At 44.4% G+C, this 12,843-nt stretch overlaps 1 protein-coding gene across 2 annotated transcripts in view; it reads right to left on the reverse strand.

The window, feature by feature from the left end:
* FAM13A (family with sequence similarity 13 member A) overlaps nucleotides 1-9,923 on the reverse strand; it is a 49,150-nt gene extending 39,227 nt beyond the window's left edge. For both annotated transcript variants that reach the window (XM_035890382.1, XM_035890381.1), the window contains exons 1-2: nucleotides 9,886-9,923; nucleotides 5,988-5,989 (exon numbers count right to left, since the gene is read on the reverse strand). In XM_035890382.1, the coding sequence (XP_035746275.1) occupies nucleotides 5,988-5,989; nucleotides 9,886-9,905 (22 nt within the window). In that variant the 5' untranslated portion in view covers nucleotides 9,906-9,923. The remainder of the gene's footprint in view (nucleotides 1-5,987; nucleotides 5,990-9,885) is intronic.
* Nucleotides 9,924-12,843: the final 2,920 nt, after the last annotated feature.

Genomic DNA, 12,843 nt, shown 5'->3' on the forward strand with positions numbered 1-12,843 from the left:
AGTTCTAATTATCACAGTAAGGTCTTAAACCCCCTTGTTCTAAGACTAAGCACTAAGACTTAAAGGTCTGAGCTGCCTCAACAACAATTGCATGCACATGCCACAAGTTTTCCCCTTAAGGAATTTTCACTCCTATGGTGACGTGGCACATTTTGACAATGCCAATATCCTCAAGAATTAATTTCCCTGTCATTCCCTTGCAGTAGGCCAAGGTCTAACGGAAAGTATTTCAATCTCAGCGCATTGCAGATTTTTTTGCTTTCTTCCGAGCTTTCTGCTGCTGCAGCTTGTTTTAGCCTCATCACAAAAGTCCTTGCCTTTTGAGGCCGACTTGAAAATGTATACACTGTGAAAGGGGACTTAATATTTGAGAATCTTTAAATATTAACGGAGGACAAAGTCAAAACACAGGCTTTCCACAGTTCTCCTCCTGCCGCTCTCTGACATTCATGTTCTTTGCTTCACATTTTTAGAAATAAAATGCATGCTCTTTTCTTTCCCTTCTCCCTCGGTCTGTTTTCAGGCTCAGGAAGAGCTGACGTGACTGTAGGTGTCATTGCTTGCTGTTTAAAGCCCTTCTGAACAAGCTGACGTGCCACCTCGCACAGCTGTCAGTGCTTTCCTCCCTCTGCCAAGCTGAGCCCCATCCTGCCCCCTCTTCCCCCAGGCTGACTCGGCTCTGCAGATAAGGTGACACTTCTTGCCTAAGTTACAGTCCTAGGGGTTTCATTTCGATTTAACCCTGTATCAGCAGAGGATTTAACAGTACAACTAGCTGATATATCCCAATAAAATGGCACTGTGTGGCCATGGTATGAGGCAGGCTGGATGCAAGGCATGCTTCCTGCCGAAACAGCCATTCATTGCTTTCAGTCTTTACCGGTTTCTCCCAAACCGTTTCAATGCAGAACCAACAACAGCCGACTTCCCTTCGCTAACCAGAGGTTTCCTCTCCGCTTCCCTTGAATATTTCGCACTTCACCGTACAGTTCCAGAGCTAGCTGAGAAGCTGCAGCACTCTCAGATGATAAACCACTCACTCTGTGGCTTTCCTGGGTTTGAGCATCACTTGCGGCAGAAGGCAGGTGACAGAGGATGAGAAGGGTAAATGAGGGGCCACTTACAGCCAGTTCAAAAAAACTAACAGAACAGCCTAACCCCACGAACACCCAGCTGCAAATCAGACTTGCAATATGCTTCAGCTTCCTTCGGCTGAGCCAGCGTCTTCACCTCGGTGTGGGTAAAACACCCACATCCCCCCCAGTCCCGGCTCCACTCGGTGCTCGTCTCCAGCCCAGGCACAGGTCCCCGGAGCAGTGGCACAGCACGGAAGCAGTCACGGATTTGCCAGTATATCCCACATTACCTGCACAGCACCCAAGCAGCTGTGTCATTCCGATGATTTAATGAACAGAAGATGTACAAACAAGTATTACTGTACTTATTATTATGGTCATGCAATCTGCATATAGGAAAAAAAATGTGCAAAATCTCTTCCCACACGTAACATCGTGACTATTAACTACTGGATGGCTTTGAAATTTGAAGTACACATTTCAAGCACCCTACTTGCTTTCCTGTTCACTTACATAAACTATGTGGCCTCTTCCCAGCCCAAAGCTGGTTTTTTAAGACCTGGTCTCCCATGGGAGATGGATTAGCAAGTAAGATGCTACTGTGGTGGGCTAAACCATGTTAGAAGATACAATTCATGCACTAGCTACAGTTCCTACATGTGTGGGAGTGTTAATATTGTATCAACTTTCTATAATATTTACATGCAATCCATACTCAGTGGGGGTGGCTTTCATATCGCAACCTTCTTCTCTGTTTTCATGGCAGGAAAGTGGTGGTGGAGGGGGAGATAGGATTGTTTGGATTCTTGTTTTTTTAAAACATCCCTAGGATGCAGGTATACCTACCCCTCGGACAAGACAGAAGATGTCAGGAAACAGCTCTTCCCTCTATTTCCAACAGGATTAATACTGTGCAAAAATGCAAACTCCTGTCTCACACCACGAAAGGCTAGATACTCCACCTGAGTGAAACTTCATGCCATTAACTCTGTCTGCAGTGTTCAAGGCCAACTATCTGCAAACCACTCGCATCATGACTGAAAACACACCAGCTTCTTTACGCAAAAAGTAGTGAAAAAAAAGAAACAAAAGATAAAGCTGCAAAAATATCTAAGTAAAATGTCAAAAGTTTTCCTAACACCCCAATACATTCTGTAGTTGTCTAATTCTCAGTTAACTGTGTGCTTTACTAACACCAATTCAGTTTTAAGTCCATTAACCTTGCTAATTCATAATGAAGCAGATCTGCATAACAATTACTTTGTGGTATCTAGAAAAGCCGTGCTCAGACAATACAGATTCTGTTGGAGAGCTGGTAATATGGTGATTTTCAAATTACCGACAAATAACAAGGAACTAAGTCTACAGCTACATGCCAGCTGAGTGGATGACTACAAACCAAAGCTCTGACATTCTGATTTGATTATATTTCCCTTTTAAATACTGCTTCCTTGTATACTGAATCTAACTTTATTCTTAGCCCTGTGATATTTTAATGTTCTTTAATTAGCCCCCTCTCAGTAAGACGGCAATTTTAAACCAGAGTTTTTCCAGATACACTAAATTTCTTTTAATTCCACAATTGGCAACTTTCCTTCTGTTGTGTTTTGAAGCTTAATTTAAATGCATTGCTAAACCACTTGATTTACTCTGCACCAACCTTTTTTACATCGAGGAAGTTTACATCTGAAACCAAAGGTGGAGGGCAGAGAGTTACACAGTGGCTTTAGGATTCGAGCCTGCCCAGGGACAGAGCAGGAGGTGCTCGAGCATGTTAGGAAACTCTGGGAAAGGCACAGCCCTGTAAGGATTTCACAGCCCAGAAGAGCAACCAGGCAGGCGGGGTGTACCCTGCGGGGTTTTCCAAACTTCTTGGGTGGCAAAAGTCGCTCTGCCGTTGGATTTATGCTTCATGGAGCAGGCGAGGCGAGCCATGCCCAGAAGAGCCCTCTTGGCATGCCCGCCTGCGCAGGCAGCTGCCTTGCTCCGTAAATCATCCGGACAACAGGAACTCATGTTCTGCTTCAGTTAATTATTTTCTCCTCATGTCTGCCCCATTTCACTGATACATACGGTCAATTATCTCCACAGCTAGATTATCTTTATTAAATTATCCAGCTGCTGCAGAGCATGCCGAGAAATGGAGACTTTTGATAGAAATTACAGGTTCTCCTCAGGTGACAGAAAGCAGCAGGGGGTTTTCCAGTACTGGGGACTTTTACTTTCAGAGAGCCAGCCACAAAACCTGCATGAAGGCACACAGCTGTTTTAAGCGCTATAAACTTTTGAACTGGCTTCTTACCGCCTTCACACTTTTCCTTTTGGGAAGTCTGGCCTCTAGCACTTCCCAGTGTTGTCTAACTTGTTTACTGAACTCTTTTGCTCACTTTCAGAGGTGGCCCATCAGCTCTGGATAGTATCTTGCTTCACATGCAAGGCATGCTCCTACTGCATGGCCACTTTTCCCATTTCATTTCAACCTCCAGTATGGGAAGGTGGTATTTTCCATCACCTTTAAGCACATTAAATCTCCTCTGCACCCCCAACCAGTACTCTCTAGGTTTAAAAGATATGCACTGGAGTGAGAATTCTCTCACTCAATACCTCACCCTGTTTGGTCTACGCCAGGCATCTTGTAACAGCAGGCAAATAACTGAGTTGGGTATCAAACCCCCTCTTCTGTTTTTTTTTTCATTCAAAGCACTATTGAGCAAAATGGATTAGCATCCAGGTATTAAAAAAGCAAAGTTGAAAACATCAACCAGAGCAAACTGACTTACTGGCATGGTATTTTCCCAGACTGGGTTTTAATTTCTGAAGTCAATGAATTAATTCTTGACCATACTTAATGGCCTAAATCACAAGCTATACTTGCAGTCTGGAACTAAGGCCACTCATTGCTGACATTTATTTACAATCCATCTACTTTATTCAGGAAGCAAAGCTTTTTTTTTTTTTTCCTGTTTTTGTTTTTTTAAAAGCCAAGCACCACAGTAAGAAAGCCTCAATGGATACAAAAACTTGTTACCATTTTACCATTCCAGCAAAGTACAGGATGTTTAAATGGCTTTGACATTTCAGATGGGAAATTTCTGAAGACATCCCAAATATATTATTCCAACCTGTGACCTAGGAAATTCCTTTTTCATAGGTATTTATATAGTCTTAACCACTGTTCACTCTCCACAACTGTTGCACACTGCAACATGCAATACTGCAGGCCCATGTGGGACCTATTTTAAGACAGCTACTTCATTCGACACACCGTCCCTAAAAGAGAAGGATTGTATCTGCATATAAAATGTGAAAATAATGAGTTTAAAAATAAAGAGATGTGCTCTTAGTTATTGGGATGTCCCACCACACAGAGGATCACGCTTTCAGTGTTTCCTCAACACCTTCACGCTTTCACAGGCAGAGATCCAGTTACCCTTCCTTTAAATGTGGTACATTAGATTTGAAGCTACCTTCTTTCTGCAGAAAACTAATCCCACTGAAAGCAACTCTCTTGTTTCCTTCAGGATCCCTGCTGTTTTTCACTTGCACCCTTCATGATGGGTGCACACTGACACCTACTGCTTGGAGCACAGACAGAAAGGGATTCATACACACTGCCTGATTTAGCTCAGTGAATTTGGATGGCTGTGTGTGTGCAGATTCCTCTACAGAGAGGAGAAATACTCCTCTGGGAGCCTCAGACCCGCACGGCAGCTGGACACTGTGAGCAGGGGCACCCAGCAGCCTGGCGTTTATTTTCAGACAGTGCTGATGTGATGCAGGACATTAACGTGCATCACACAATGTAATCATGACTTGTAAAAGGGTCCAGACCTCCTATGGGCCTTAGGACCTCTTATGGCATGTCCCACTGGGGAGGAAGCGATCAGTGGGAAGGTGGCCAAGCAAATTCTGAGTAGCTGCAAAATCTAGAAAAAGATTTTTCAGTTTCTTCAAAAAGTTGACCTGAGAACAGACAGAGTGAAACATCTTACCCAATACACTACAGGCTAAGAATACCTGACTTGCATTATATAAAAAGACTTGTCTCAAATAACAACTGTTAAAAGGAGAAACAGTCAGCTGTACTGAATAATGCCAGCAGGCTACTAGTACTTCAGGAGACAAGAAGTACTAAAACACGCAGAACTGTCCAATGCCTTGCACTGCACTCATGGGTATTTAATGTAATTTTTGGCATTGCTTGCGATGTCAGCTCTCATCCCAATTTTGGTTTAATGCTCAGCATGTTAACAAGGAAGCTCCACGCTACAAAGCTTTTGCTTTTTTCCCCCTGTAATATCACTCTGGTTTATCTCGAGACGTACTCATCAGGAAACTCTTCTGAAACTATCTACGTGACTGATGTCAAATCTCAAGCATATATGCCAGCATGAAGCACGTCTGTAGATTCCCCGTCTCCTAAAAACTCATTGCACATGTTTAGCAGAAGTGTGCTTACAGGGAATTGCCATTGCCAGATGCTGCTTCATTACCCAAAACTGCACACTGTTTCTCCATACTGATTACTCAGTAGAGCTGTCATTCACAGTCTTAATATAGAATTATACAAGGAGCACGTTTTTTTAACAATCTCAAGTCCCTTTACCACAAGGTTTTGTTACAAAAGGTTTTGGAACATAACTGCCCCTCAGGCGTGAATCCCTGGAACAATCAAGCACCCAGCAAGGTTTTCCTCTTCTTTGAACAGTGTAGAAATCGCCTTGCCTGGTACTGAGCACAGCTGAGTCAATAAATTGTCTTACCAAGGAGTACAGAGAGGGAGATGATAACCCTGGCCAGCAGCAGGTGAATGGATGCAAACCCCGGATCATAGAATCATAGAATCACTTTGGTTGGAAAAGACCTTTGAGATCATCGAGTCCAACCTTTAACCTAACCCTGCCATCCCACCACTAAACCATGGCCCTAAGCACCGCATCTATCCTTCTTTTAAATACCTCCAGGGAGGAGGACTCTATCACCTCCCTGTGCAGCCCATTCCAGAGCCTGACAACCCTTTCGGTGAAGAAGTTTTTCCTAATGTCTAGCCTAAACCTGCCCTGGCACAGCTTCAAACCATTCCCCCTCATCCTATCATCTGTTACGAGGGAGAAGAGGCCGACCCCCATGCCCCTCCTCTTCTCCAGACTAAATCACCCAGTTCCCTCAGCCGCTCCTCGTATGACTTGTGTTCCAGACCCCTCACCAGCTTTGTGGCTCTCCTCTGGACATGTTCCAGCAACGCAACATCTTTCTTGTAGTGAGGGGCCCACTGGTCAGGCCCACCTCATCCTTGCAATGCCAAACAAGAGGGCTCCAGCTACAAAATTTCTAATTTTCTGCCCAAATTTATTCATAGCCTGTTTGTACACATTTTCTCTTGCATCAGAATTGTTACTTAACATGAACAATCCTTCCCTCTGTCTAAACCCAGAGGGAACATGTGTACTCTGGTTCATTTCTTACGGTAAGTAAGCCTTCTCGGCTCTATTCTCCACCTTGTAAATGGGTCTGCCCACTTCTTTAGTCATCTTCACAAATCTAACGCCACTGGCACATGAGTTACTGAAACTGTATGTGTCTGACTCTTGTACAAGGGCATCCACACTTCCCCTAAGTATACTGAAAATACTTCACTTTATATATCCCCTGTCATGCGATTACTTCAAGTTGAGTATTTTCATCCCATGCCTCCTTTTCATCCTTCCACGAACAAGTATGCCCACGTCCTTTTCTTCCCTGGCATTTCCAAATGTGAGGAACTCCCCTTTCATGTAATGGATTTTCATTATTAGTCCTGAGATGTATGACTTTATTACCTATGTTATTATTTTTCATCCTATATCTTGTATTTCATGCTTATCTTTATATATAGATATATATCTATCTCAATCATCCTACATCATATCACGCTGTCATATACCCAGAGGACGCCCCCATCCCATCCACCCCTCTTAAATTTCTGCTATAAACCCAATTCATGAGCACAATTCTATTTTATTATGCCAGTGGCTATTAAAGAACAAAAGCCCGTGACACTTAAGGAGCTCCACTAGCAATCTCCTTGCTCTCTTACCAGCAATACCTGTAGGTCTCACCCCCTCCCTACCCATCTTTAAGCTCTAGTACTAATGCCCATTTTCTCCATACAGATGGCATGATATAAAGCATTTTGCTGGCATCAGACAGATTAGGTATACTCCTTTTCTTCCTCGCTCTGCGAAGTCTTATAAAAAATGGTTTGGCTGTACCGGCATCACCTCTCTTGACAAACCTATGTGACATTCTGCCTCATTTATCACTTACTCCTGTACCATTAATGACTGCTTATTCTCTTACAGAGCAGCAGTGGTGATTAATTCTATACTTGGCCATGATTTTCCCAATGTCTAAAGAGAAAAAGCCCAAACAAATCCACAACCCTAAATCAGTGACATTTTAAGAAACAGCATAGTGGTGGCATTTTGACAGTTCTGACTTAAAGTTAAGACCTCGAACATTTGCCTTATTGCTAAAAATAACACCCAGGGAAACAATTCCATTGCTAGCTGACATGGTACAGCACTGAAGAATCAAGTCTCTGGTTTGATCCTACCAAAACTGGTTTATGGAGGGACACAATGCTCCTTCTGTCTGGCAAAAGCCAAGTATTATGCAGTGTTTGGAAGCTAAAGAGCTCTTGTTCCCATTTAATTAACTTGTTGCGTAATTATCTATATGGAAGTACTGCAGCGACTGCTCTGTACATAGACATTCATGATTCACTTGAAGGATTACTTAAACAGTATTTCAACCTACGTAAGTGTGGCTGGTAGCAATACAAACAGATTTGACCGGAAGACGGCTAAAGCAGACAGTCTCCCCTTCCTTTTGCATGGAGTGAAACGCCAACTCCTACATGTGTCATGCACAGCTCTGGGGCAACAAGTAGAACATTCCAAGTTGCACAGAAAAAACGGGCCACCCACTCAAGTCCTCAGTTGTTGAACCACCATGAATTGCCCAGCCAGCACCAGCTCTCCTGCCAAATTAACTGCACTTGGCAACTGACCTCAGGAGTACACATTTTTGATGTGTGATAAATAGCAGCAAGACTTACAAGCTGTTAGCTTTATTTACAAGTAATTGTGTCTCAGCAATGTTACAAAAAAAGTCTGGCACCAAGGTTTATGTTGCAAGGTGTGCTGCTCCCTCTCTGCTCCTACTAGCCATTTCTTCACTTTCCAACTACGTGTTTATTTCTGACTGTTCCCTTCCTATTTGCAAGATATATTCCCACAGAAAGCCATCCCTTCACTCCAATGGACACGCTCATTCTTTGTTCCTCATCCTGTATGCCCACAACTCCATTGAAAATTTCCAAACCTGCTTCCTCCCTCTCAGAAATGTCCTGCTTTGCTACCAGGCTCCTCAGGTCCACTCCTTGCTCCTCATCTCCTTGGCAATTCTGACAAGGTCAGCTGAAGAGAATCTCCTTCCTGGATCATTTTTCCATGATCCAGGAAAGGGTTTGGAAGGACAGTTTTAAGCAGTAGGACAGATGGAAACGTAGTGAAAGCCAACGATCATTTGGAGGTCGCATCTAGCCAGGAAGAAAGAGGGGGACTATTTTCAATGGAAAGACAGGACGAGGATTTAAACTGGGGAAAACTTGTGATAGGGGAATGCACGCAGCTACAAAATAATCTCCCAAGGGGAAAGGCAGAACCTCCTTGGACAGTTTGGAGCTTTTGAAGCACAGACAAGGCACAAATATACAGCAGGGAATGACGGTGAATCAACAGGAAGGCAGGCAAGACCGTGCAACCAGGCTAGGCCATGACCAGTTCACTGCCCCACATTTCCGCATGGTTTTAATGCAGGTCTCCATATTAAGAGTAGGCATGAAATGCCCGCTCTCTGTAGTTTATGTTAGAAACATTCTCTAAGAAAAAAAACAAGCTACAAAGATAAATAGGAATATATGCAAGAGAATTAACAAATTTTAGAGATCACTGTAAGAATTCCAAATATCACTGCTCTCACAAAAAGCACCACAGGGATTTCTTTTTATTTGTTTAAACTCCGCAGAGATCAAAGAACCCAATTATAATATCTGGCCCTTCCTCCTCTGCAGCCCTTCACTGTTAATTGCCCTGGCTCCTGTTCTTCCACTAAGTATGAAAGAAAGCACTGGAATTGAGCCTGCTACTGAAGCAAGCAGAGCAAACTTTCACTGATGTCAACAGAATTAGGCCACTTTTACAAGCAGTGACTTTGCCCTCCAGTTGGCAAAACAAGAAACGCAATTTGTTGAAACGCAGCGCGAGCACCATTCCCTCCAGGCAGGCGTGCTGGGGACCCAGGCGCTCTCCCGCTTTCCTGGGCTGCGGCAGAGGAGCAGTTGCTGTATGGGCTGCTGACTCACCATCTGGTTCCTGGTTTCTTTCTGAGCAGCACACGCTGCCAGTTCCTCAAAGCTTGTGGCAAAAATCTCTCCTGTGCCCACAGATTGCAAGCTACTCGTGACGGGCATCTAAGCTACATAACAAACTGCAGAAAAGAGGAAACAAATGCCCATCTTCTAATTAAGAATTTACAAGACTGGCATTACACCCTGAGCCTCATCTCTAAATACAAAAAAATTGCAACAGAGTTTGTATCTCCAAAGACTCATTCATCCCACTGGCTGAGCAATAATTAAGAACTTCGCATTAATCTTCAGTTTGATTACAGTCTGTTCAGCATTCCTGGCATCACTCCCCACATTTAATTCCAACAACGAGTCAATCCCACACAGAAAAATAAATTAAAAAAACTGAGTAAATACCTCACGTAGAAGGGTGACATAGGCCGCTCATCTTCTTGGGAGCTAAAAACAAAACATATTTTTTAAAGTTAGTAAACAGCTCTGTCTTGTATTCACAGTTCAAGATACTCATCCTTAAAAGGCAGCGATCACAAAAGTGAAACAGTACACCTGTTACAGAGGTAACACTTGTATCTACTTTGTCCTCTAGTTGTACTCGTGGAAGAAAGCTTTAAGTTACATTCCTTAAATCCTGAGAATCCAACTCAGCCCCCAGTGTCCACCAACATGGTGTAACAGATCTCCTGCTAGACGGCCAGGAGTCACTCTGGCTCTAGAGCAGTGCAAGGACTATTCCCATAGCAACAATAAAGCATTCTGCCAGCAAAACCACCAGAGCCTTTTGCCGTCTGCTGTTCCAGAATTAAACAACCTGCCTGTTCAAGCAAAATTTGAGAAAAGAGCAGATGACATCTTGAGAGACCAAAGAAACGGCCATGGGTGTACGCATGAGGCTATGAATTCCCCAGTTTTATCGCTCCTGTGGAAAGGCGATTTGATTATGCTGAAATCTCCCTAGGCTTGAGATCAGGGGCTGCCGTCGGCTGACAACACGGTGTTTCAGTGGTCAACTGACCTGGCCCAAACAGAACTACCTGGCGTGTGGCCGACCAGTTCCCTGATCCCACTCATCATGCCTGAGCCTGGCACGAGGGTAAGAATGAGCTGCTGGGGCGCTGAAGCTCACAGGTGTGATGGACTGATGGTTTAATCAACTTAAGACTGTGCCACTGTAAGAAGGGGTTCAAACGAATTTCATGTAGTCATTCCAACCAGATAAGTGGTTGGCCTTGCAGAGCATTTAAGCCTTTGCAACTCTCCAGAGCAGGACACTTGCCTTCCTCCAAGCACGCAGGAAATGCCACCGAGGTCAATTCGTCCCCAAAGGACTTTTAATTGGGTTTGCTGAGGAGCACAGCAAGTTTGGCAGAAAGGCAGAAAAGACGGGAAGCTGCATAAATTTCTTTAAACGAAAGCAGAAAGGATAACTTCCCACAGGCACTGGAAACCATGCACTTCCCTGCTGCTTTGCCGTCGTTCCAGCAGCCTGGGACTGCGGCAGCACTCAGCAATTTTCCACAGGTACTCAGCCACAGGTCCTGGGGCACTGCCACGCTGTGAAGGCATCCATCACTTTTGAGCTTGTTCAGAGCACGAGAGAATATGGGAGAATGCTCTAGGTGAGGTGAGCTCAGCTTCAAACTCAAGTCACTTGAGTGTTTTGATCGCCCTGACACCCCAACCAACTTCAACAGGGGTCTTGAAATAGATCAAGCTTGAACACTTTTTGAAAAGCCAGTTGAAGGGGTTTACTTACTGGTTTATAAAAGCTTCTTTAAGCACAGAGTAAAGGGGAAAGGAACATCTCCGTGGGTTTTGTAGCTAGGAGGTCAAATACTCATAGGTACCTTTTGCAGCTTCCACCGGAGCCAGCAGGAAGCTCCCTCAGCAAGACAAGCTGAAACTGGCCTGCGGCCAGGCAAGCACCCTGCTCTCACATTGAGTACAGCCAGAGGCAGATTTCACCCTGGCTGATTTCGAACCCAGCCAATGTTATAACAGATCCACCAATATGAATGCCAAATTCATCCAGGGGCGCAAGAGCACAAGAGAGGATGCAGGATGCAAGGGAGTGGGAAAGGCCAGGAAAGTGGACAGATGGACAAAGGAGGAAGCCAGTGCACCAGAAAAAAATCACGGGGGTTTAATTCTGCACCATTCCGATACCCCTCCTCCCCCCCCAGTATGTAGAAATTCATAAAGAGGCAACTACAGACATCTACAGAAAAGACCTTCCAGCATGTCTCGTGGGAAGCCTGCAACACTGATTCAAGAGTAACACTGAAGACCATGGATGGGAAGGAAGAGAAGCTGCTTCCGAAATCAGCACGGTCTGCCAAAACTCGTGTTGCCTTTGTAACACAACAGTGACTGGGTAGTTTTCAGCAGCTTCCCAAGAGAACTGGGAACACAGCTGCTACTGGAAACTTCACTGCCACTTCCACAAGCCCATCTTCAGCAGCTCGAGCAAGCTGCAGTCGGCCGCTGCTGCAGGAGCACTAACGCCGCTGGCTCCCTGCTCTGAGACCCGGCCAGCACCCGGAGCAGCACAAGGCGGGCTGACAGCACCTGCCTGCAGCAAGGCAGGTAACACAGCATGTGAACCAAGGCAAACATCACCTGAAGGGTCTCTGCGAGAACCTGCTGCAGCTTTGAGACTGCCTAGAAAAAGTGGAGGGAAACATGGAAGTGCTCATCATTGCCCTTCCCAGAAGACCTGCAACAAAGGCACGAATACAAAACCTCTGCCAGGTACAGGCTCCCTCCCCTGACCGCATGCACAAGTCTTTCAGCTTGCATGCTTAAGTTATCATTACTTAGCACTTATGGAACATACTTTTTTTTTTTTTTTAAAATGTAAAGAAGCTACTTCAAACTCACAAAGCTGCTGGTAAAGTTTTTTGCTGGTTAGGTTCATCACGTTAATGGCTGTAGTTGTAGAGAAAAGTTCACAGTGCCATCAAGATTTCTGTGCATCAATGCCACTTCAAATAACAACACCAAATGCTGCTTTGTGTACAAGCAGCAGCTGTCAAAGCCGCACCAAACATGCTTTCTTTTCCACCATAAAACCGCTTCCTTATCTCAGGGTTTGTAATTAACTTCCGAGCCACAGAAGCACAATGATACTGAAAAAGCCCAAGTCACTTATATTCATACTCCCACTAGTTGCTTTGACAGATCAGATGGAAAAGTAGTATTCAGCAGGGACTCTGAAACTTCTTACATTTCCTTCCTTTTCTTCCACAGCAAGTACAACCGCTGCTCCACAAGTTCAAGCAAATTTTATGTCGGTACAAAAAAACCCATGATCTGCTCATGCAAAGTAACTGAGGAAAAACAAGTATTTTAAGAACA

The sequence above is a fragment of the Egretta garzetta genome, unplaced genomic scaffold (genome assembly GCF_000687185.1).
Source record: "Egretta garzetta isolate BGI_Z169 unplaced genomic scaffold, ASM68718v1 scaffold32, whole genome shotgun sequence".
Lineage (NCBI taxonomy): Eukaryota > Metazoa > Chordata > Aves > Pelecaniformes > Ardeidae > Egretta > Egretta garzetta.